This window comes from Rattus norvegicus, chromosome 15 (assembly GCF_036323735.1).
Source record: "Rattus norvegicus strain BN/NHsdMcwi chromosome 15, GRCr8, whole genome shotgun sequence".
In the NCBI taxonomy this organism is placed as follows: Eukaryota; Metazoa; Chordata; class Mammalia; order Rodentia; family Muridae; genus Rattus; species Rattus norvegicus.
This window is the reverse complement of record NC_086033.1, coordinates 56,911,162-56,937,836: the sequence shown is the minus strand read 5'-3', so window position 1 is coordinate 56,937,836 and position 26,675 is coordinate 56,911,162. Positions and strand designations below refer to the sequence as shown.

Sequence of the window (26,675 nt, the reverse complement as noted above, 5' to 3'; positions counted from 1 at the left end):
AGGGGAAAATGCTCCACACAAAGAACATGGCACACAGAAGGCTGCTCTTAGTAAGATACATGTATGATTCATTCAGACAAATTAATAATCTAAACTACTAATTAACCTACTAGATTTTCATAAGAACTCAAACCAAAACTAAAAATTAAAAGATAAAAAGCAGAAAACCAAAAGGCACTTCCTTAGTTAGGAAATCTAAGTTATGGTTTTGCTAGGTTAAGTCACTGTTCCTGAACATTTCTACTATGTTTCTAGATAAATGACCCATTCTAAGTCTCATTCATCCCTGGGCTCCACGGTACCTTCTCATGAGCTGCCAAACCAATGCCAGCGTCAGAGTGCGGTTTCCTTCATTGAGGTCTTGTCCTGCGATACCAACTAGGGAAAATTTAGCTTGATTCTTCCCCAGATCCACTGCATAATTACAGTTCTCGAGCTGTGAGTGAGGCAGAAAGAAAACAACTTAGGCATCACCTTGGTTATGATAAGTATCAGAGAATGATCAAAATAAAGATACCAAAAAAAAAAAAAAGACAAATAACACCAGACCTGTGTAATCTCAAATAGCAGCTGGTTCCTCGCTAGTGAGTTACACCAATTAAAACTAGAAGAAACTCACTATCTCGAGCATTTGCCGTGCATAGCAAGTCAGCCTCTGTGATCTGTCTGTGATATTTCTAAAATATCTAGACTTTTGGAGATAGATAGACTGGAAAAAATTCTATTCTCTGTGTTATGTATACAGCGTGAATAGGCATGTAGGCAGACAGTCCTGTGGCTACTCGGAGATTATTACGGACCACAGAAGGTGCCTGAGATAGCTCAGCAGGTAAAGGACTTGTACTAAGTCTGACAGCCTGGCTTCAAGTCTTGGAACATACATGGTAGGAAAGAACCGATTCCTGCAAGGTGTGCATTCTGTAGTATACATGTGCATGTTTGCATGCATCCCCACATACATACACACACATGCACATACATGCACACACATGCACACACATACACACACATACACACATGCACATATACACATGCACATACACACATGTACATACATACACTATGCACATACATGCACACACATATGCATACACACATGTACACATACACACTAAATAACTATAAAAACAACTGCAGAGATGATGAGTGGTGGGAAGTGACTGTGCCACCCCTATTGTTACGAAACAATGTTCCCACTGTGTTGACAGTAGGCGAACCGTACCAGCCAAGCTGTGAGCATGAAACTCCAGTTCTTTTGAAAATTAGAATGAAGATCTTGCTGGGTGGGAGGAGACCCTGTGGCTTTGCTTTCTCTAATTACCTTAATTGGGAAATTTTCATGACAATGTGTAGAGACATCAAACATGAATTACAGATAAGCAATCAACTGCGAGGACAGAGTCACCGTAGAGGAAGCATTCAAAAGGTCTCTGGATGCTGCGGTTAATACTGGCTAAACGCACAATGAAGCTTGGCCACCGGGTAGTGTGCTGACAAAGAGCTTTAGCAGGCTGATGCCACCCACCTGCCTCATGCCCATCAGGGAAACCACTGTTTACCTTTTTCATGTTGCCCCCCAGCTTGGGGTATGGAGGTCTGTTTACTCTGTTCCAGTCAACAGGGACTTTGATCTTTTCATAGAGCTGGAAGATGACCAGGGCGTCGGATAAGTCGCTGAACAAAACAAACACACAGAATTCTCAGAGATCCAACATTCTGCTCACAGACGGTAATAAGTGAGGTGCTTGGTTCCTGTAACGTTCCTAGGGACCCTAGAAATTTAAAGGTGTAACTATGTCCCTTCCATGGACAAAGACTGCCTTTAGGCAGGAAAAGAAGCATAGCTTTAGCAACAGCACAGCACAGGAGGCGATACCTGAAAACACTCCCCGTTTTGCCTGTTCCTGAGAAGATCATGAGCTTACGACACGTAGCAAGTCTGCTGCTTGGCAGAGGTATGAGTCTCGTATTAAATGCAGTGATGACCGAGGCACTGAGGTGAGTTCCTCAGCAGAGCAGGCCCTGTGGCTCTTCTGTATCTCACCAAAGAACCCGTTTGGGGAGAAAATATACACCACAGTGGTATGGTGTGTGGGATCCTATGCTCCTTCGGTGTCTCCGTGTTACATATGAAAGGTGAGCTCCCAGTTCTTCTTACCTGTACAAATGATTGACTCCAGGGTTAACTCCCAGTGAGTTCATCCAGTTCCTGAACGTCCGCTCTTCCCTCGTCTCACCTAGGTTAGTGAAGAGTTGTTAATACGGGACCTAGAACAGGGCTTGTTTATGATCTACATTTATGTACGGTGGATGTAACACAGAAGAAAGATATGAAATAAAACAGACACTGCTAGAGGTGGGCTGATAATCTGCTAGTTTCCCCCCATTTAATTTCTACGAGCATTTCTACAACAGCTAACAAGATTTGGAGGCACCAAGTAGGCTCCGCAGAGCCGGCTGGATACACTGAGGGAGGAGGCAGGTACGTTTGCTATTCTTGATGAGATAGGGGAAGAACAACATAGACCAGATTGGCAAGTATGGAATTGCACTTCACTTTCTGGGGTCGAAAAGCCAAATGGGAACGAGGAGAGATTGGAGCATTTTGGAAGACCTTAAGATGTAGGAGTAGCAAGAATGTGAACATGTTCACAGAGGGAGCGATAGGCAAGCTCTCTATTCAGAAGAACACTGAGAAGTGATGTATCAGGGATCTGCACAGAGCTAAGCCTGCCCAGAGGCTGCAGGCAGGCCTGGGGATCTGCAGGAGTGGTAACAGATTTACACTGATGCATTATACTGCACCAGTCATTGCAGGTTCTTCTGCTTGATTGCTATAATAAATTCTTGGGCAAGGCAGAGATATAATGAAAGCAATGCCAGATGTGCCTGGCAGCGGTGTGCAGAATTACCGAAGGGTGAGATGCATTTATATTAAGCATGCAGAAGGGATCATACTCAGTACTGGTGTGGGGAGCACATTTAACTGTTTGATGAATGGAGGGGAGGTCCCTAAGATCTACTAAGATAATGGATGCCTGGGAAAATATGAGTCCAGAAGAGCGGAAAGGGAGAGCAGACAATCAAGAAGACGTTTTGAATAAAGAATTGTTGGTATTATTTGTTTACATAATAGATTAAGAGTGAAGGGCAGAAAATATCTTAGTAGAACTCAAGACCGTTAGTTGTGGTGACCAAAATAAAAACAAAAACACAAACAAAATGTGCTGATGAACTGAAATGAGAGTTGCTAACTTACTAACGGGGAGTACAAGAGACAGGAAGTGGCAGGAGAAGGATTCAGTTCAGCTTTTATGTGCTTTAGTGGGAAAGGCGCGAACTGTGGCACCAGAGAGGCAGCTAGAAATGAATGAATGACTAATCATCTTGATGCCCAGATTCACGACACAAAACCACTAAACCATCACCTGTCCAAGGCAGCAGGCTTAGCTGTGGACTGGGGTAAGGCACTGTTGAACGGGTTTTAGAGAAAAATAACGTGGACTTTCTTGCGTTAATAACATCCATTCAATATTAATTTTTCCATTATTTTTATATTTTTATATTGATTTTTATATTGATGTCTTTTAAAGGATCAGTAAATATCCCTAGAATCACTAGCTAGTTGAATACTGACTGGTTACATGCCGTGCGTCTGATATTAGGACTTTAATTTGTAAAATATGACTGTCAGGATTCTGCTTTAAAATGCTTTCCTGTATCTTAATGACCCGGAAAAGACAAAGAGTAAAAGTGAAGCTTGCGCCACCACGACCTAGTATAAATTAAATATCACTTCTATTTCTAGCCTCTAGAAATGAACGTAGTCCAATAAGTATATAAATTAGGATTTTGGAGCTTAGAATTTATTTCATTCAATAATTAAATATGATGTCTTCCCTAAAACAGTTAAAAACGATGATGCCTATGTATAATGGATGTGATATAATTGTGTTTGATTATTGCTGCTTGGCTATAATTGACTTGATTAATTCATTCTATTTGCTGTATATTGGAGAATTAATGGCCTGCTTGTGTATGTGATGGGTTTGTGTTTGCTTTGGGGCTGGTTTTTGAATTGCCATTGAACCAGAGCTCTGAGCAGTTTTTCCTGAACGTCTTAAGCAGCTACATTATGGTTACCTTCGAGAGCCCCCCAGTCAATGTCCTGGTTCTCCGGTTTGTGCAAGGCAGGGTATTTGTTAAAGAGGTTGGCAATGAAGGCCAGGTTCAACTTGGGGTTCCCTCGGACAACATCAGTGGCTGTGACAAACTGCCGGCAGCCCAGCCTCTCTGCCTGCTGCAACATACACTCTGCTCTCTGGATGTCATCCTTCTCCTGCAATGAAAACGAGGTCAAAAGGCTGGGTCACGGATCCATGTGCATGAGAGCAGGCATAGCAGGAGAAGGAAACGAGGTCTCATTAGTGTGCCCAGTGAGTGCCTGCCACAGGCAGATACCTCAAGACAGCTCACTATCACACAAACCATATGCACCCAAGCCAGAGTCACAGGATCCATAACTGACACCAGGATCCCCTCTCGGTTAACAAGTTCAGATGAGATTGCCTTTTTGAAAAGAAATGCAGGAAAATCTAACATCCTGTCATTTGCACTGATTAAATTATTTCAGTAGTTAAGCTTTTTGTTATAGTTTATTTTGCACAGATTTTATGAGAATTTGCACTATTAAAAAGTGAAAGAAAAGGGAATAATTTATATTCCTATTTCTAATTCATAGCAGACATTTACATTCATAAATTAACATCTGATTTATACAATTACTTTCCCCATATTAGGTTGGTTAAAATCCAAGGTAATTATCACCCCCATCCTGCTATTGGTAAATAGACCGTAATAACTTGGCTTTGGCAAATTTCAGATTGAAGACTGCAGCACATGCTCACATAAGTTAGGACAATTGCCAAGTGGTTTGTAATCAGACTCTAAACCAAGACTAAAATGTCTCATACGATGCTCCAGCCTACGTAAAGTCCATGGAACACCCACTTTCCCAAAGCAAAGGCTGACTTTAGAGCTACCCCTTAGTCCGCTGCAGCAGTAGCAACACGGTTGTCTCATGAACAGCATCTCTCCCTTACTCTTACTTTCTCCTTCAGAGATGAGTTCACTTCAATATTCACTCATTGGATTCAATCCCAATGACTTTAAATGTAGCATGTTAAAAAGAGCAAGACAATGTGTTGAAGATTGGTGTTGCACGGGGTGATAAAACTGAGGGACATGGGTAGCGAGTCTATAGCGAAGGGCTTGCCTCCATGTGTGAAACTCAGGGTTTTCTCCCAAGTACTGTGAAACACAAATGAATGGAAACAGAACAACAAAAACTCTAACAACAGAATCTCATCAATTTTCTTGTGACTCTATCACCACCCACATCATCTGAGAAGAGGAATCTCAATGGAGAAAATGCCTCCATGAGGATATTGGCCTGTAGGCAAGTGTATAGAGCATTTTCTGGATAATGATTGTTGTGGGAGAGCCCATCTGGCTGGGGATAGTGCCACCCTTGGGTGGGTGTTTCTGATGGCTGACACAGGAAAGCAGGCTGAGTAAGCCAGTAAGCCACATTCCTCCATGCCTTCTGCTTCAGTTTCTGCCCTCTTCCTCTATGATGACTATGACTGGAAATGGTAAGCCAAGGTAAGCCAAATAAACCTTTCCTCCCCAAGTTGCTTTTGGTCACAGTCTTCTATCACAGCAATAGAAATCTAATTGTATATGTATATAATGTACATGTATATGTATATGATGTATATGATGAAGTATATGATGTATATGTGTGTGTGTGTGTGTGTCAAATCCCATAAAGTAGCGGTTATTATGCATCAATTGAAAATAAAAGATACTAAATAACAAAGAACTGATGTTCCTTTTTTTAAAGAACTTACGTTCTAATCTTTAGACCCAGGTTGGAGGTGTTGAGCCTTTGAAATGATGGGCAAAGAAAGAAGTGCTCTGTGTGCTACATGGTACTTCATTAGTATCCACTTCTCACCCTGGAGTTTTATGTACAGACTTAGTTTTCTATAATTAGCATCAAACATTGTTGACAGCACTCAGTAGTTTTAACAGACACTTAAGTAGAGCAGGGGACAAGGTGGCACAAAGGAACAGTCAACAGTGAGAAAGCACGGCGCTCTCTGAAGATGACAGGTGCGGCCTTACCCTCAGTCCTGACATGTCAATCACTACAGCCGGGATCCCTTCTTCATCTCCTCTCGGAGCCACCTGCTCGAGCAGGTGGTAATAAGCTTTCGAGTCCTGGGGAAAAGTTACGAAGTCACAATATCAAAACAGTGGAGCTGGTTGCACACTTAACACAACAATCATTTCCTAAAAGCAAACGCCGAATTTCTTACTCCTGTCATTCAGGAATATAGCAATTAACTGACCTAGATACATTCCCTCAACTAGGAGGTTCCCTTCATCCAGTTGCACACTATATTTGTTTTCTCCTCAAAGGGGTCTAACGATTAAAAAACAAAAAACAAAAAACAGGACCAACATAAAGGCAACACAAAGATTTTGTTGTCCTCATGGGGGAGAGGAACAACTTATTTACATGAGTTAAATTGTATACAGGAAAATGTGTCTATACCTTTATACTGCTGTAGAAGTCAGCCAGCTAAGGTTTAATTAAAAGAAAAAAGAAGCGACAGAGAAAGGAAGCACAGTTTTAAAATACATTCAGATGGACAATCAGCAACAGAAAAGAGTTCAAAGACAGACAACTGAGACATTAGCAAGGAGATTGTTTTTTCAAATTACAATTTATTTACGTGTCTATGTGGAAGGAGCAGAAGATGAGAGTCAGGAGTCTGTTCTCTCCTTCCAACGCGTGGGTCCTGGGGATGCTACTCAGGTCACCAGGCTTAACAGCGAGTGTCCATCCATCCCCATCCCACTTTTTGTGACAGGGTTTCATCATGCACCCTGGGTGGGCTGGCCTTGAACTTAATGTTCTCACCCCAAGTATTGGAACGCAGTCTCCCAAGTATTGGGATTACAGGCAACAAGTAGTCTTTTAATAAAAGAGGAAATATCCCCATGGCATATCACCATTTCATATTTCTCTAGAAACTAGAAAACAGAGCTAGCCTGGGTTGTAATGAATTGAAATGGATCTGAATTCTCAAGTTTTACTATGCTTACTGACAAATAGAATTTCCACAGACATGATCTTAAAATACAAATTTATTCTTAGTCAATGAAAGCACACAGAATTTCACTTTATTTGTTGAGATAGTTAATTTAATTTAATTAACTAAACTTTTAATTTAGTTTATGTACTGAAAGCTCAGGAGATGCACTATTTTTAACCTGGGTATTTTTAACCTTAGTTACATGTGCTATAGCAGCTTCCTCTACATGCACACAGGGTAAGTACTGAGGAAGTGTCCCACTGACCTTCCCAAAGTCTAAAATGGTTAATTACTTTAACAATGTGCTTTTTAGTGAGAGCAAATGAGACTAATTTATGATTGAGATCATAATTTTGGATACATAGTTTTCCAACCATGACAGGGCAGAACTATTGAACACACATAGAAATTCAGTCTGGCTGTTTCCTCTAAGCCCCGTCGTCTTTGGCTGGTGCTGCTGAAAGACTGTTGATAACCAGTGGAAGTGTACTTAGGAATGGGAATGGGGGAAGCTTTTCTCAGACACATGCCTTATCCTGATTGGCCCTGTGCCTGACATATGCAGAGTTCTAAATGCCACCAGATCAGTCTGCATGGTGCAGCAGCCAGAGGCTGTTGCTACTCAGTTATAGTCTTGGTGGGCTCTGGCAGGTCATGTGGTGGACTCTGGCAGGTCATGTGGTGGGCTCCTGCAGGTCATGTGGCTTTTCCCCTGGCTCTTTGCCTTTGAAGAAATTTCCCTGTGTGTTTTAGAGCGTGGACACTGAAATCTTTCCTGATGCTGGTATTCCTCTGCATCACCCTGTTGCTATGGAGACTGGTCTCTAACGCATCTTAGCTACTCCTTAGTTGTGTTTCAGCCTGATCCAGCTGTCACTGGTTTCAGCTGTTTCCTATCACCTTATCATAAGAATTTTTCATAAATTTGAAGGCCACACGTCTGCATTCCTGGCTATTCTTTTATGGAATTCTTAGTGTTTTCCTTACTTATGAATTCCTTGCCTTAGAGCCTGGGGTAAGGATTCAGTGAGTCAATCATGCACTTATGAAAACACCTGACATGGAACAACCATGTGCTCACTAATTATTAGCAGTAATCAGAAAGACATCTTTATTTAACGTTTTGAAAGGTAACCCCCTAAGATCGTGCCATTTATAAAACCAGGGACACGAAAATCTTTATTGTCTTAAGATTTATTTGCATGTGTGTATATACATGTACATGTGTATATACTGTATATGCCTGCATGACATACGCACATGCATGTGCAGGTGTACTTTCCTGTTCATACGTGGAGGCCAAAAAAAAAAGGGCACTGAATCTCTTGTAGATGGTGGTAGAAAGGTTTATGGGAAGCCAGGCTTACTATTTGAATGTTGGGATCTAAACTCTGGTCCCTATAATTGTACAGCAAGCTGTTAACCACTGAGAGCCATCTCTCCCCCTCTACAAATACCCTCTTTTCCTTAAAGTTAGTGTTGCCCTTGCACCACCATGCTCTCTTGATGATCAACTTTCTACCACTGAAACTCAAAGCAAGTCTCATCTCCCTTCGAAGCTGCACCAGGGCTCTGGGTGGATGTGTGTGTATGGTCCAGACCTAGAGCTGCACATTAACCCTTGGGAGACAGTAAGTGGCTCCAAACAGGACCATACCAAGCCTAGGGTGCCAAGACACAAGGACCAGCATTTGTGCTTTCCCCACTAACTCCACGAATCCCCTCCACTGCGGCAGGCATGTTCAATGGTGTTCTCCTACCTTGATGTCAGTGCTGAAGTTGGTGATTTTGGTGCAGCCTGCATTTTCTAGGTGGTAGTTCGCCCACCGCAACAGGAGTTCTTCAGGAGACAACTTCATCAAATCCTCTAGGCTCTCTCCTTCTCTCAAAAGAGCAATCAGAGCTGAAGAGGTACAAAAAAGTTGATCCAAAATAAATACAAGGATGTTGGGGGTTATCTGTCTTCCTAGACATGGAGCCTTGCTAGAAGACCAAAGAGCAGTAATGTCTTAAAGTCCTTCCACAAAAATAAACACATCTCTAATACTTCCTAAAAGTGGTACATTATTGTGAGCTAACTTATTATTCCCATTGTTTTAATTAGCTAAGACAAGGAATCTCAAGCGTTTGCCTAATAACACGAGTTTCAGCATAAAGGTAACCATGGTGACTTGCTGGAAGTATTCTGTTGGGTCTATTGGACCAGTTGATATGGCACAATGACACAATGCTTCTGAGAGATCAATTTTGCAATCACGATAATGTTCTCTTTTCTATTCCCATTGGTGTTTTATAATCCAAATGCTTACCTGCATAATTATAGGAACTCAACAATGCAATCAACATTACTCTATGCTTCCCCAGATGAATAAATATTTTCTGCTTGGTTGGGTTTAAATTCAGTTGATTCAATTTTGCAAATCAATATTCTTCCTCTTGGGTTTCGAGATTCCTATTTGCTATTTTTTGGTTTTTGCTTTTTAAATATAATGCTCAGTATTTCAGTTTTAAAGTGACAACTCAACATTTTCGCTGTTTATTATAGCTTGAACACATAAAATTTTTTAAAATATGGATCACTAGGGCTGAAGAGAGGGCTCAGCAGTTAAGAACCTGGTGGTTCTTCTGGGGGATCTGGGTCGAATTCCCAGCACCCACATGATGACACACAAACATCTATATAACTCCAGTCTCAGAGGACCAAACACTGTCTTCTGGTCTCCAGAAGCACCAGGCATACATGTAGTATACATATCTACAAAACACTGATATGCATAAGTTTAAAAATTAATTTGTACAATTGCAGATCATAATTTCACTATAGATTTCAGAGTGATGGAGTTTGTACCTGAAGGTAATATTTGACTTGTGTGACCCTTATTAAGGTACATGCCTGTCTACTCAATTGGACTATCATTGTTTATACACACTCTTTAGAAATTTTCCCTGTATTTTTTAACACAGCACTAAGGGGTTGAAACTATGACCTTGTGTGTGTGTGTATGTATATATATATATATATATATATATATATATATATATATATATATATATATATATATATATTCAGTCAGGGTTTCATTTAGTAACCTAGGTTGGCCTAGAATTCATTCAGCCTCCCACGTAGCTGAGACTGTAGTTTGATGCCAGCAGGCCTGGCTTCAGTTCAGAATTTTGAAGTTCTACATGCAATTTTCTAATATTTTTTTCTAAATGTATATATTTAAGGTATGTAATGTGGTATTTTTATGTATTGAGCACACTGGCATGGTGATGTGATTAATCAAGCAAATTAATGTCCCATCAACTTACAGTTACTTTGTTCTCTTTTCTTTGGGTGGTAAGTTTACCTAAAAATACACTTTTTGGCAAACTCTTGGCATGGGCTATAAGAGGATTAACTGTAGCCTTAGGTCTCTAGACCCACCCACCTCGTGTCAGGGCAACGTACAGCTCCAGTGATTGTCTAGACATAGACCAATCTCTCCCAATCTGGTACACTTGCCAAAGTATTTTGATGCGATTGCTCTCACAAAATATGTAATAAAACTCATCGTGCTTGCTGTGAAGCCCCTGTAGACACCATGAGCAACTGCTGAGGTAGGTTCCGGGCACATGGAGCTGTGTACGCTAAAGCATTACTGCTGGTCTGTGGTCTCTAAAAGCCTTTGCGTTGTCTTTTTAAAAGTCTGTTTTCACGGATAGGGTCTGTTTCTTTAATACCACGGACTCACTATAACTGAGTGGTTTTCTCAGCTGGAGAATGTCAAATGTCTTCCTCCAGTACCATGCCAGGCAATGTTCGAAAGCTGTGCCGTTCACAGCACCTGACACTATCTCTTACCTTCATTTCTGCTGAGTTCAATGTCAGCAAACAACCCAATCTTGATAACTTGCCACAAAAGTCCCAGGACCAGATATGGCTTCCCCTCCTTCAGGTCCTCAGCCCCTATATTAACTACATGGCATCCGATGGCCGAGGCAGAGTTCAGAGCTAAGTTCAAGTTTTCCTGAGGGAGGAAAAGATGCAAGCTTAGTTCTTTCACTTTGCCAATGCCCAGTGACTACTGACTAGCATCAGCAGTGATGTCGTCCTTCTGGAATGGTCTCAGACCCAGAGGCAAGGTCTTCACCACTCAGAAAAAGCATTAAAATAATGATGGGGGAAGACCCGATAACCCACACACTGAGCTTACGCAGTGGCCTACTCAATCAAACCACTACCCAGTGTGGAAGACCCATTCTGGCATGAGATTAGTGAATCCTCTGTTCTCTTTTACACTCTGATGAAGCCTATACACTCAGAGCCTCCATTAGATGGAGGAAGTCACTGTTCTATCAAGGCCTACGGCTAAGAAGACAATTGTTGATGTAAATTAGGGTCATAAAGAAGAACAGCCTTTTGCTTTGCAAATTTAATGTCAAGGAAAGAAAAAAAAAAAACAATATAAATCAAATTCCCAGAAAAGATGGATGGGTTTTCAATGGAACAAGTTACTGAGTCTCCATGATGATAACGAGAAAGCCTGCATGTGCACACGGCCTGAGGCTCCAGGTTGCTATACTAACCGTGCGTCTACTGGAACTCAGACACAGCTGGGATAGTTGGAGTGCCCAATCTCTATGTCCTGTTTTCGGCCCCATGAGGGAAGAAGTCAGTGTCAGAGGAGTCAACAAGCTCTTTTGTTTGTACGATAATTAACAACAAAACAAACTCCCCCAGAAAGTCCTTCCTGACCACTAAAAAATAGTGAATAAAAATATTGTTTCTATTATAGCCCAGCTTATGAGTAGATATACCATTCGGCGCATCCCCATATGTTCAATTACTGCCCCAGTTAGGTTCCACTTCCATTTTAAGAGTACACAGAGTTGCTTATGTCCAAACAAGACATACTGTATTATTCATAAGGTATTAGATATGGCTCCTGAGCTAGAGAATCACAATGTTAAAATACTGGAACGTGAGGCAGAAGCACAGCCGCCTGCTTCCTGCTGGCGACTCTTTTGGTCAAGGAATGGAGGGACAGAAGCAGGTTCCATTTATTCCACTCTGGGCTGCGTCAGCAGCGCCATGGAGGCCTCCTGATCGTTCCCCACTTCTCACCTTTTCCTTGCCTAGAAAGGCTTCTCTTTTCAGCTAAGGCTAGGTATTTGGCACCAGCTCAAAAATGGGTAAGAAAAACTTGCGTTACAATTTCAGCCAAGATGAATGTTATTAAGTGGCCAAAACAAACCCAGCTACTAACACACACCAGCTTCCTTTCTTGGCTGTTATACCAATACAACGTAAGAGACGGATGTGTCCTTCTACCTCCTGGTGGTAAGAAACCATCAGCCAAGGCCTAGGTGTGGGGAATGAAGTGTGAGCTCTTGCAGAGAGCTGACTCAGTCACTATGGCGCTCTTTTACACCAAGATAGTGCCACATTGGGGAACAGTGGGGAGACCCACCTGAATGGTGAACGGTGTGAGCTTCTTCTTGTTGATTGTTCTTTCATCAATTGTGTCTGGCACAGACAGGTTGACCATTTTACTGAAAGAGAAAGAATAAAGTTAAAGAAAGCAGCCCTCTGAGTAACAGAATTCCATGGCATTGGATTTAAATTGGAGCAGGATCTTGACTATGTTAGCAACACAGTCTTCATACACGTAGTATGAGAGTTGTGCTACTGTGGTTAGATTCACCGGCAATGTTCACAGAGCTACCATGATGCACTGAGGTAAGAAGGGAGGTCTTGTTTGCTTCAACTCACCTTAGCTATAAAAGTACCCTGGTTCCCTTAGAAGAATGGCTTCAACCTTCTTAACGAGGCCAATCTTTGAATACAGTTCCTCATGGTGTGGTGACCCCCAACCATAAAATTATTTCATTGCTACCTCATAACTGTAACTTTGCTATGTTTATGGATCATAATGTAAATATCAGATATGCAGGATATCTGATATGTGATTCCCCAAAAGGTCATGACCCACAGGTTGAGAACCACTCCCTTAGAACATTCTTGGATTCTATGTGATGATTAAAGCAGAGCCCCCTTGACTTTCTCAGCCCTGTAAATGCAAGAAACTGCTCCTATAATTCTGGGTTTATATAATGTCTACATTTCTATTTGACACCTGATCAATACCTTTAACTAAACATATAATGGCTCATTCTAACATTCGGCAGGCATTTGATCAATGGGCAATGACTTTTCCTCACTTAAGTATCTAATAAGGTGATCAGATCTAGAGCAAGCAATTGCTGTTTATAAAAAAGTGATTTTTGTCGATGGTATTCTTCGTTTAACCCTCAACAGGGCATAAAATTACTCCCCTAGTAACCTTCATTTTATTTAAAAAAAAAGGGGGGGGGTTTACATAGAAAACAGATCTCCAAAAGGAAGCCAGACTAGGTAGTATAGGCCCATAATCTTAGCTACTCAGGAGGCTGAGACAGGACGGTCACAAGTCCAAGGTCTGTCTAGGCTAGAACAGAGGTTCAAGGCCAATGCAACCACCTTACTGAGACCCTGTCTCAACATTGTAAATGAGCAAGAGGAAGGCCGAAAATGTGGCTCAGTGGTTCCTTGTCCAGCATGTAGGATGCCCTGAGTTTGACACACTAGGGTAAAAGCATCCAGAAGGAACAAAACCAAAAGATTTTAAACAAATTTACTTATCCACATGTGTGTTTGTGTGTGTGTGTGTGTGTGTGTGTGTGTGTAGCATGTGTCACTGTGCATGTGTGGAGTTGGAGGACAACTTGCAAGGCTCAGTTCTCTCCTCCTGGGGTTGAATTCAGGTCACCAGGCTTTGTGTAAGGTGCCTTGCCCCACTGACTAATCTCACCATCCCCCAGAAAGCAAATTAGAAAAGAAAAGGGGAAAATGTAACTATTTCCTTAGTGAGAAATCAGTTTATAATCAACTATCTTTCACATATATTTTTATAACATTGCCCTGCGTGCATGCGTGTATCCCTATGTGCACATTCATGTATATTTAAATGAACTTCCATGGCTCTGTCTCCTTTCAGGGTAGGTCACGCTCAGTAGAAGCAGAGTGGCTCACACCCTCCCCTGCTAGATTAACTGCTGTGGTCTTGCGGCACTGTGTCTTGCTTTACAAAGCTCATCTTTACTTTGCACCCCTTCTCTCCACTGAGACAACAGTAGTTGAATGGACTTCACTACAACTAACTTCTGAGGTTAGTTTACTCTCCTGAACCCCGTTAAGGCAACTCCACTCATGTGTGAGCATCAAAAGGCATGGCCTACTGCAAATACACTTAACTGCTGATATGCCAAAAAGGAGGGATTCTGTGAAAGTCAAGACGGAACCTTCATTTACCAAAGAACTATGCCATCCCCGACAGCATTGAAGAGATCATCGGTGTTCGGGTTCATGGGGATGACGTGCCGGCAGTCAGGGTCATTCTCCAGGGCTTTGTTTATCCAGTTGACAAAGGCATACTTTTCTTCCTCTGTAGATAAAGTATTGAAGTGACTTACACGCAGGATGAAAACCAGATGAAGACATTCTCCACATGGGCCTCCCATTTTCGTGCCCAAGACAGATACTGCAAGGTTACCCAGGCCAGCATCTTGTCGGCTTGTATCTACTGCTTTTGAAAACCAGAGTTCCTTTAAGAAGCAGGCACTAAATCAAGTCATAAGGATGCAATTAAAGGTTTAGGACAAAATAAAAAAAATGCATTACTATATTTGGATGATGAACAAGTAACGAATATTCCTGTGGGTATAATGTAAGTATGAATGTGGTTTGGTATTTACAGGATAACACTCCAGATCCTGCCTGTGTCGCCTGCTGACTTAGATGCTGTTTGTCAAGGATGATCATGGTGGTACCGTTGGGCTTTCTTTCAGTTAGAATGAGACAGCTAGGAAGTGAAATCCCTGTGGTAGATTCTGCCTTCCTACCAGCAATGAGTTGATCTTACAAGTCTTAGCAAAACCTGAAGCTCTACCTTCTCCCAGCACCATGCTTTGTAAATTGGAGGTCACTGAAAAGCAGGTGTCTCTCAGACAAACTCTGAACTGTCGAAGGCTGCAGAGCGAATCACTGTCCTTCAGATTCATGATGTACTTTGACATAGTCAAAGCTTGAAAAATTCCTAGACTCAAAAATACAAGGCTAGATAAGACTGGGTACATTTGGACTGGAGAAATGGCTCAGTGGCTAAGAGCAGTGACTGTTCTTCCAGAGGTCGTGAGTTCAATTCCCAGCAACCATATGGTGGCTCACAACCATCTGTAATGAGATCTGATGCCCTCTTCTGGTGTGTCTGACAGTGACAGTGTACTTACATAAAACAAATAAATATTTTTTAAAAAAAGATTGGGTACATTCATAATCTCACAAGCTACCACTGGCCAAATAAGATAAGCCCACAGGTACAATAAAGGCACAAATGTTATGGGAGTAACCAGACACTTTTTAAAAATTGGGTCTAAGACCCACTTCAGGACTGGTAGTGTTAAAAGGGCCAAGAACCTGTGACTGCTTAGGCCACAGGCCCAGGAGAGAACACGTCATTATTCTACTAAATGGACACAGTATGAAACCAATTCTTATGACTTATTGCTTCACTTGTAGATTAGAGCACCTCTCAACCCTCATGAGAAGCTTCCAGTAGATGGCAAGTAACAGAGATCCTTAACTGGTCAACTTGCAGAGAACATGAGACTGTGGAATGCTCAGCCCTAAATGGGACACACATGCCACAGCCCTACCCTCAAGGCTCGGGATCTTCTCAGAATGGGGTGGGGGGCTGGAAAGAGTCTAAGAGCCAGAGGTAGCTGCTGAATTCAAGGACACAGTGTTTACCAGACACAGCTCGGCAGATGCACATGTGAATATAGTGATTGTGACAGCATGCAGAAGACCTGGGCTAGCTCGAGCCAGTCAAAATCCCAGCACGGAAGTGGGAAGGTGTGCATGAAATCCCACCCCTGTCCGGGGAGGAGAGTCCATTTTCTGTATTGCTGTGACAACCACACACATTCCCATGTCCCATTCCCAAGACAAAGTGGGAGAAAGACAAAAAGAAGAAATCTCAAAAGAGAGTGGGAAGGGATGGGGGAGACAAAAGGATGGTTATGGGAGGAGTTGGGGCAGGGGTGTATGTGTTTAAGATACATCATATACATTTCTTAAAGAATTAATAAACATATATTTTTAATAAGAAGGCCTAGACTTTGTCTTATCAACAGCAAGCAACGGTTATCCACAAACTCATCTTTGACATGGAGTCACCAAAGAAAACTGAGCTTTAAAACACGTTAAGTAACCACACCATTCGGGATCTTAGAAGCTTCCATTAGGACTGCTTCGTGTCAGCCTTTGGAATAAATATAAAACTTCTCTGCCCAATCAATATTTTTTGACCACTCAGCAGGTATTAAGAATAATCAAGATATTGAAGATGAAGACTCAAAGGGCTAATTTTGTCCATAAGGTTTTCAAAGGAAATTTGGCAGCGTCTAAAGCGTATTTTCAATGCAAATGAGGTCACTCAGTACTCAATGCCCCCCCGGGGCTCAGGCAGCTCTGGTGTCCTGTGCTTGGAACTGGTCCACTCCCACATGGGAAGATGGCTGTGTGTACTTCTTTGCTTCGACCCCTTTGGTTTGCATGCTAGATACTGACTCTGTAACCCCCGACAGCTTGGGTCCTTCCTCCTTATTGCATTCTCCCCCAGTCCTCAACTCTCGAATCTCTCGCCCTCTCTTCCTCCGCTCCTCACCCATCAGCACAGTTTACCTGAGTAGGAATGCTGGGTACCCACGCTGGACTGCTCAGAGGTGCCACCGATCGCACAGATCCCTTCCTTCTTGTTGATAGCTTTTCGGAAGGTTTTGGCAACCTCGGTGCTTTTTAAGCCATGGAAGACCTGTAAAAACATAACACGTTTGGTTCACTTGGTTTTGATTTTTTTTTTTTTTGACCAAGTCTTGTTACACACTTTATGCTGGCCTGGTGCTCACTATGTAAACCAGGCTGGCCTTGAACTCAAAACAAATGCTCTTGCCTTGGGTTCCCAAGTGCAGGGATTATGGAGGTGAGCTAACAACACTGCGGTGGTTTGAATATGTATGGTCCCCATAGATTCATGTGTTTGAACGCTTGGCCCACAGAGAATGGCTCTATTAGGATGTGTGGCCTTGTGGGAATAGGTATGGGCTTATTGGAGGACGTGTGCCACTGTGGGGTGGGCGTTGAGGTCTCAGATGCTCAAACTCTGCCTGGGGTGGCACGCAGTCTCCTGCTGCTGCCTGTGGATCAAGATGTAGCCCTCGCAGCTCCTTCTGCAGCACCATGTCTGCCTGCATGCTGCCGTGCTCCCCACCAAGATGACAATGGACTGAACCCCTGAACCTGTAAGCTAGCATCAATGAAATGTTGTCCTTTATAAGAGTTGCTGTGGTCATAGCAACAGGCCTTTTGGACAGCAATGAAACCCTAATGTGGACACAAACCCAGCAAGATGAAGGCATTTTTAGAAACCTAACCTGTGGTCAAGAAAACCCAGGAAGGTAAGAGCTGTTAACAGTGAACTGGGAAGGGATGGATCGTCTCTCTGGATATTTATTGACACCGAGTTCAAGGTTCAAATGCATCATCTTGGATTCAGTTTCAGGCTCACCTTGATAAACTCATCAAAGCTAATCTTCCCATCTTGGTCCAGGTCACCTGTGGCCATCAGGTTCTCTGTGATTTCTCTCACTCGGTAGCCAGGCAGAGGCAGGCAGGCCGCCTTGAACAAGTCATTCAGTTCATTGCAGCTGATGTACCCGTTGCCGTCAGTATCTGTGACACAAAGGCTGTAGTGAAGCTCTGGGGTAACCTGGGCTCAGTCTTTAGAAAGGCAAAGGCACACTAGATGACTGGTGGGGCTGGAGAGAGATGACCAGTCATGGGGCTTTGGCCTGACCCAGATAGAGGCAAATATCTCTCAGGAGGCCACTGCTCTTAAACCCAGACAGTCACATCACTTCTAACACCCACAGTAAAAGACTCTTAATTTCACAGTGTAATATTTAGGAATGTGTGCAGGCATGCACGCATGAAAGGGTGTGTGTGCATCTTTGTGCATGTGTGTGTGTTCACACATGTGTGTGTATGTTCCTGTGTGTGTTCACACATGTGTGTATGCCATGCATGTGTGTGTGTTCACACATGCGTATGTGTATGTTCATGTGTATGTTCACACATGCGTGTACATGAATGTTCATGCATGTGTGTGTGTTTGTGTGTGTGTGCATGCTAGTGCATATGTACATGCAGAGGTCAGAGGACAACTCTGGCTGTTGATCCTCAGGAGCCATTCGTATTCCAACACAGGGTTCTCCTGTGGAAGCTGAAGCTCACCAACTGGCTACACCGATTGACCAGTGAACCCCTGGGATTCACCTGTCTCTGCTGTCCAGGGCATGATTCCAAGTGCATGCTACCAGGCTCAGCATTTATATGGGAGCAAGGGACCAAACTCAGGTCCTCATGCTTGAGTGCCGACACTTTACTGACTGTGCCCCACCTGCCTCTGCGATCCTTAGAATTCTTATAAAAAGCAGGCAAGATGTAAGTAAGGGCGCACAGGGATGCCTACAGGAAAAGGCTGCAGGCAAGAGTACAGGTTTGCTGTTTGAACTAGGAAAGAAGTGTTTTCTCAGGTACATCTTTCAGAAATAGGCTCTCCCAGGTTCTCAATCGTCAAAATGACACAACCCTTTAATGCAGTTCATCATGTTGCAGCCCCCAGCAATAAAATTATTTTGATTGAGACTTCGTAACTGTAACTTTGCCAGTGTTATAAATTGTCATGGAAACACCTGTGTTTTCTAGATATCTTAGGGGACCTCAGTGAAGGAATAATTTGACCCTCAAAGGGGTCACAACCCACAGGTTGAGAACTGCTGCCCTAACCAGTTCACAACGCAGTGGTAAAATAGTGGGGGGAATGGAGAGAGTGGGGGGGGGGGTCGGGTCCACTTACCGACTTTGGCAAAAGCCTCTCTGAGCTCCATCATTTCTTCATCAGACACGGATCCTCTGGCCATTTTGACTGCTTTAGGTGACAGACCTGAGAAAGAGGACATCAGAGTGAGCACGGTGCATCTCAGTTCCTGTAAGCTCAGAACGAAGCCTGTCTGTTAGAGGAAGCCACGTTCGTCCTCACCCTCCGTGACTTACAGCCATCTTTCAAAGCGTCCCAGCCTCCCATGTGGGGTCATCAAAGACTGATGTCTACAGTTTCTCCCCTCCCCTCACCACGAGGCAGCTCCTCACGTGGCACTTATCTATATTGACTTAAGGATTAGTAGGTGCTTATCTAAATTGACTTAAGGATTCCTGTGACTACAGAAGGTGGTGGAGGTCACGCCCAGGACTGGAAATTCCCACCTTGGGCCACTCATCCTTTGTTGAATCCCCCCACCCCCACCCCCCCACCCCCGGTTCTCATAAGGAAGCCAGTGAAGGAGAATTAAGTACCAGCCCTTCATGAACTCCCAGCTGACGGGTTCACCTGGCAGCTGGCTGAGGAAACCAGTGAACCTTCTGGCCCATTCACTCTAAGCCAACATTACGAGGAACAGAGAAAGAGGCGTGGGTTTTTTGGAGTAATTTAACGTATAGGAATGTACAATTTAACTTTTATGTGTCTTTACAAATGTCATCATGATTATCTTTTAAATTAATTCTTGGCCAAGCCAGTAGATACACTTTATGCATAAGTTTGACCATACACAGTCAAGGATGAAGGAAGGAGGTGACCTTCTAAAAATTCATATATGAAAATCTGAAACACATTTTGACTGTTTTCTCAGAAAAGTTTGCTGAGAAACTTGCTATCACTGTGCATCACGGCTGCCCCCTTGTGGTCAGAAGGGGCATGAAACAGAAACTGGATGTCTACCCCTGGCTGGTTGCTGCGTTCCTGGATGGGGGTTCCACCCACTGGATTTCCTGGTGTGCAGGTGGTAAATGCAGTGGAGAGACAACAGATGAGATGTGTCTAACTATAATTTTATTTTGACCATTGTAATAAACTTATCTATTTTAAAATGTTTCCCATTTATGACAAGGGTACTTTAAACCAACTTTCTTTTTCTTTTTCTCTTTCCTTCCTTCCTTTTTTCCTTCCTTCCTTTTTTCCTTCCTTCCTTTTTTCCTTCCTTCCTTCCTTCCTTCCTTCCTTCCTTCCTTCCTTCCTTCCTTTCTTTCTTGTTCCCACATCATTCTCTGGTCCTGCACTTGTTCTCAGCGATGACTGATATCCATGCAAAAAAGCAAATGTTACAATAAACCCTATGGGTCAAACTGTATCACAATTACCTGTGAAATCGGCATCCACCCTTATATGCCGATGTGAGTGCGCATGTCTGCCGATGTGAGTGGCGCATGTCTGCCATGCCGATGTGACTGCGCATGTCTGCCGATGTGAGTGGCACATGTCTGCCGTGCCAATGTGAGTGCGCATGTCTGCCGATGTGAGTGGCGCATGTCTGCTGATGTGCGTGGCGCATGTCTGCTGATGTGAAGGACACCTATCTGCCGATGTGAGTGGCACATGTCTGACAATGTGCATGGCACGTGTCTACCGATGTGAGTGGCGCATGTCTGCCAATGTGAGTGGCGCATGTCTGCCAATGTGAGTGGCGCATGTCTGCTGATGTGAGTGGCGCATGTCTGCTGATGTGAGTGGTGCATATCTGTCGATGTGAGTGAGACTCTCTGGCCACGTGAAATGACAGTGACTCAAACTTTCGTTACCCAATCTTTTGTTAATAAAATTCTCCCATGGAAATGAAAATAAACAAATACCCCAGGCTACAAGAATAAGCAAATAAAAGTAACAAGCCTGCATGCGTTGCCTGGGAAGTTTAGACTATTCCCCACCCAACGTGATCTTAGCTCCCTGTCACCATAGACATCTACGGGAACTAGAGGCATGGTTGAAAAGTATCTACATAAGTGTATTTTAACTCATTTAAAAAGCCTTTTTGTTATTGATTAAAAACATTTTATCATCATTGGCCTTCTATATCTAACAACATAGTGATATGATGGCTTCTCTGTACATGCTGAAGGCTATTGTACAAACAAACACACTCTCATTCAGAGCCCAGGAATCCCGCAGAGACACAGACTAGCGATCTGACCACCACCTTTTCTCCATTCCCTCTCCTCCATCCTTCTCTTACAATCACATTCCCAAAACTCATCTGAACCAAGTTACCGAGGCATCTTCAAGTCAAAGGAGAGCAAACACAGACGCAGCAAGAGGACGTGGTCAGCGGGGACGTAAGCAGTTAATGGATGCCCAAAACCTGTCTCGTTTTGCTAGAAGTGGTTGAAAATTCAACTCCAGCTCTTTAACATCTAATGCTAAAAAGAACCATAGGGCTCGTAGCAAAATCCTTACCAGGCTATACTGTCCCCCAGTGACTCAGTATATGCTGATGGTATGTGTTAGTCTGACTAGTCCCATTTTATACAGAAGGACACAGAAGCTGGGAGAAGCTAAGACTCACATCTCAGCAACATTCCATCTCTCAGTTCTTTCCCCTCCCACCAGCCATCTCCCAGGCTCCCCTCCACACCTTCACACTTACTCTCTGCACTTGCCTATCCATCACCAATCACTCACTAAGTATCTTGAATCCCTTAGCTGGTGGGCGATTTGAATGTCAACATCGTGAGCCTGTCTGGAAATTGCAGAAGAGGAAGTTTGCAGTCTGTGCATTATGCAACGGGGGCCTCTGTTAGAGGAAAGCTGTTGTAACTCTGCTAAGTTACTGTGGCTGACTTGCCTCGTCTCTCCTTAAGGAGACCAACACTGCACATGCCCCCACACTGCAGGGTCTCCCTAACACTGCACATGCCCCCACACTGCAGGGTCTCCCTAACACTGCACATGCCCCACACAGCAGGGTCTCCCTAACACACTGAAGCAATTTCTAGAGGCCACAGCAAGTCTGGTTCTAAGGTGACAGGTCTGGCTTATTAGACATCTTATCCTTGGTATACAGGAGTCCATAGGTTCTTAAATCCCACATATATTTTATGAGTGGCTACTATAGGCCAGACCCTGTTCTTTCTTTCAAGTAAAGCATGACCCGGATAGTTACGGAATGCACAGCACAAAGACTAAGGTTGTGGAGAGTAAACTGGGTCATGGAATCCAAACCTGGCCCTGCGTTCGCATTATTGGACATTGTAAGAGACTGCTGAGATGTTTAAGTAAACACAGGAATGAGATTGCACTGTGTCAAAAACAGCCAAGAGAACTGGAGAGGTGGCTCAGCAGTTAGGAGCATGTACTGTCCTGGTGGACCTACATCTGTAGGTCCAACTCCAGGAGACCTCACGTCCTCTAGCCTCCCCTGTACAAACGTGAGGCACATAAACACACGCAGGGCACCCACATGTGCAAAAACATAAAGAGCTTTTAAAGTCCAGAGCCATAGAAGCCATAGAAGAACCAACATACTAGATAAAAAAGAAAAAAGAAACCTCAAACATCATGGCACAGTGAAGAAGAACTGCTTAAGCATAAATGCCACATGTTTCTAAGCATGGTGGTATACTTCTTTAATGCCAGCACTCAGGAGGCAGGGGCATGGGGGAAATCTCTGAATTTGAGGCCAGCCTGGACTAGTGACTTCTAGGACTATACAGAGAAACCCTGTCTCAAAACAAAACAATCAAACAAACAAAAAATAAAACCAGTATGTTGGTCAGGAGCGAACGAATAATATTTTCTTTGGAGGTTTACAAGCAGGAAGATCAACTTGGAGAAGCAACTAGTAGGAATGACTTCATGTTTAAAAATCATCACTAGTTCAATAGCTTTGAGAAAGAAAGAAAGGAAGGAAGGAAGGAAGGAAGGAAGGAAGGAAGGAAAGGGGAGGGAAGGAGAGAGGGCAGGTGAGAAAAGAGTGTTTAAGCAATGTAAGAAATGTCAGGTTGCTGTGGCCACTGTGAGCTGTTGAAGGGCCCAGACTTATGTAGACATTGTGTTTCTTTTATCTTCCTGCCAAGCAGGACCTAGAAATACATCCCTGCTTTTAGAGACTGGAGCATCAGACAAAGTTTATTACGGTTTTCTGATTTATACATAGGAAAACCGTCCTGTAACCACGTGAAGTGCTTTGTCTATGAGCAGATGCTGTTGGTGTTCCCAATGCAGAGGAGAGAGAGGTTAAAGCTACCTCTAAAAGTCTCAGTGACTTTGACAGAGAGGAGACCCTTCGATTAATTGGGCCAAGTGCAGCGCGCAAAGGACATCATTTCCCCAGAGCGAGGCAAGACATGATTAATGTTATAACACGCACTCCAGCCGCATCTACGAAGGACATAGCTGCCGTAGCATCTAATTTTAGATACCTTACACCGCTGGTGTGTTTGCCTGAGGGGACTGTGCCCATTTTTAATCCTGCACATTAGAAGGAGTGGGCTATCGTATCAACTATTACCAGGTACTCAGGGGAAGGTGTCACTTGGCAATACTAGCACAGTATAGACAGCAGCAGTAAAGGGTCCTACTTGGGTGTCTGGAGTCCCAAAAGAAAGAACACTTGTGTCTTCCAGGGCATGGATGAAGACTCCTAATTGTGCTTTACAGACCCTGCGGTGAGTACGAGTCCAAAATATTTATTCATTTCTTTTTGGTGCTATATATATTAATCATGTGTTCTTCCACTGACTATACTCCAGACCCTGCCCATGTCCTACCATTTGGTAAAACATTTAACTGTATTTTATTTAGTAGGGGGAGTGTATGGCTGAGAGTGTGCCGTATTGAACAAGTAGGAGTAAGGGACAGCTCGAAAGAGTCAGTTTCTCTCCTTTCACCAGGTCGGACCCAGGGATCAGACTCGGGTTGTCAGACTGCGCCCCAGTCACCTTTATACACTGAGGCATCTCACCAGCCCACGTGTCCCTTTCTAAGGATCACACCATCTAACAATGCTCTGCCAGGAAGCATTTCAATCAGTAATGAGCTCGGGAACGTCCTTTATGAATCACTACCTGAATCATAGATCTAAGAGGATGAATCTCAAATCACAACTGGGTCACTTCTGCTTTCTGTGGGGACTTGGGCTTTTTAGATCAATTGCTATAGAATTCCAAGAAAGTTGGCTAAAGAGATCACTAGTTTTTCTTTGTTGTTTTTTGATTGTTTGTTTGTTTGTTTTAATTTTTAAGACTACCCTTTAGCTCAAGTCCTTCCCCAGCTGCAAAAGTCACAAATCTGTTGAAAGATGTCAGGGTTGGTGTCTCTGCTTCCAGATGTATGGTGTTCCCGAGCTGGGTTACACCCAGGGATTCCGAGAATGAGTTCTTACCAAAGTCTTTTTGGCTCAAATTGCCCAAGGACCAAATGTAGGAGCAACTTAATAGGTGTTCACCACAGAACATAGTGCTAGAGGGGTCTCCTCTAAATGAGTGTGTACTTAGGCGTGAGATTTCTCAGGTTTCAGGACTGATTATGTAAACAGCAGAAAGAGGGGAGGAGTGGCCTGTCCTCCTGTGGTGTCACTCAAAGGCTACTCTGGGTGCATCGGTGTTGAGATTAGGGACAGCAGCGACCAGATATTCACCTGCTAGAGTCCCAGGCATTTGTCACCCGGTATCACATGATCAAGGCTCAAGGCACGCTTCTGCCTGTGCCCCACTTTCTCTGCAATCTGACTCTGTAGGTAAAGGAAAACTGGAAACTCCTGACTCTTGGTCCCAGTTGCATCTGAGCAACCTCAGGGGATCTCAACATCCACTGGGGAAATGACAAAGCTTCCAGAGACTTCCACAAACGGTGAATAATCAGAAACACACTGTCTGAGCAACACGGGAGCCACGGGGGCTGACTGTAGCTTAAGACGACTAAGAAATGAAGCAAAGGTGTGATGAGATTCTCCAGCAGAAGAAAACGTTCACACAGTTTAAGGGGAGAAACGGCTTTTGCTTGGTCCCGCGCTTTCTTTGCAGGAACACCTGTAGGAAAGCTAAGGAAGAGTATACAGCAACTTGCTCTATCATTAGATACGAGTTCATGTTCCCCTTTCAGTTAAAGGATGACTCTAAAATTACAGCTTTTAGATGACTTTGTTTTGTTTAACAGGTCAGTTATAGGGACTGTAGAGATGCCTCAGTGGTTAAGAGCACTGCTGCTCTTGCAGAGAACCTAGATTTAGACTTCCAACACCTACATGACAGCTCCTATTTGTCCGTAACTCCAGTAACCCCAGTCCCAGGGAATACAACTCCCTCTCTTGACTTCCACAGGCACCAGGTACACAATTGATGCATAAACATACAAGGAGGCAAACACCCAAACATATCTTTTTAAAAAATGAATTCAATTAATGGCCTCAGATATAAATGGGCACTTGAAAGACTCTTACAAATCCTTCTATCAAGTTAAACCTCAAATTTCGACTTTTTTTTAAATTATTTCTGCAAATGCACCAGTTTCCCCACAGGCTGTTCTGAGGCACAGAACCCTTTCTCTCCAGCCTCTGACCTAAAGGCCTCAGGGGAGAAGGCAAAGGAGGCCTGTCACTGCAAATCTGGAGCTGTGGGAACACTGCTAGGAAAGCCAGCAAGTCCCAGCACTCTAGCCTGCTCCCTGTGGTGGTGCTCCGAAAGCTTCTGGGGTTGGCCACTCGATTGAGGGGCTTCTGAAGCTACAGGGAAGATCCCAGCCCTATCTTCAACTCTGGAGACCACATTGCCCCACCAGTCCTTCCTAGAACATCCTCAGTACCTCTGCTCTCCACCAAGATATCCAACCCAAGCTTTGTAAGCAAGGGCGATACACCAGGCTGGAGTTTGAGGGTACAGCAGTACATTGGCACCCCTCTCCTTCCTTAGGCTACAGTGCTACCCCTGGTTCTAGCCTCTTGGAAATCCACAGCGTCTTTTCATCCTGCACAGAGACTTTAAGAACCACGCTTTTCCCCATCGAAGTTCAGAGCATGCCAAAAATATTGTTCAAAGAATTGATATCAATCAACTTACTGTTATCATCTGAATATCAAACTCCATTCACTGGTCTGTGAATGAAAACCCTCTGGGATGTTGCTGTACAATGCTCTGCTCTAGCTGCTGGGAGATGCAGGAGGAAGTACAAGAGTGGGAGACGCAAAGGCTAGGGCTCCACAAAGCCCACATTTAAACGTCAAGGTTTGAATGTAACCCCTAGATGATGATCAACCTAACGCAAATGGTGAACACAGTGAGATTTCCTGGAACTCACTAAAAATGGGTGAAAAGCTTAAACACGGACCTCTGAGAATAAAAAACCAAAAGGACCAGAGAGGAGGCCTGTCTACAATTAAAATAGCATGGCAGGTATTGTGACATGGACCTACAAGCCTATCATATAGGGATACTGAGGCAAAAAGATCTCCTTGAGTTTGAGATCATCCTTTGCTACATGGCGAGTTCCAGTCCTGTCAGGACCACCTTATCTCAAAGTACAGACATACAGACATAAATAA

General features: G+C 43.5%; 1 protein-coding gene across 3 annotated transcripts in view; it reads right to left on the bottom strand.

Annotated features, from left to right (window-relative positions):
• Positions 1-26,675, bottom strand: part of Lcp1 (lymphocyte cytosolic protein 1) — a 107,716-nt gene that overhangs the window by 16,254 nt on the left and 64,787 nt on the right. For all 3 annotated transcript variants that reach the window (XM_063274316.1, XM_006252319.3, NM_001012044.1), the window contains 12 exons: positions 19,166-19,252; positions 17,816-17,979; positions 16,933-17,062; positions 14,500-14,632; positions 12,620-12,701; positions 11,011-11,176; positions 8,927-9,069; positions 6,190-6,285; positions 4,144-4,339; positions 2,159-2,237; positions 1,560-1,674; positions 303-436 (listed from right to left, as the gene is read on the bottom strand). In XM_063274316.1, coding sequence (XP_063130386.1) covers positions 303-436; positions 1,560-1,674; positions 2,159-2,237; positions 4,144-4,339; positions 6,190-6,285; positions 8,927-9,069; positions 11,011-11,176; positions 12,620-12,701; positions 14,500-14,632; positions 16,933-17,062; positions 17,816-17,979; positions 19,166-19,229 — 1,502 coding nt within the window. In that variant the 5' untranslated portion in view covers positions 19,230-19,252. The remainder of the gene's footprint in view (positions 1-302; positions 437-1,559; positions 1,675-2,158; positions 2,238-4,143; positions 4,340-6,189; positions 6,286-8,926; positions 9,070-11,010; positions 11,177-12,619; positions 12,702-14,499; positions 14,633-16,932; positions 17,063-17,815; positions 17,980-19,165; positions 19,253-26,675) is intronic.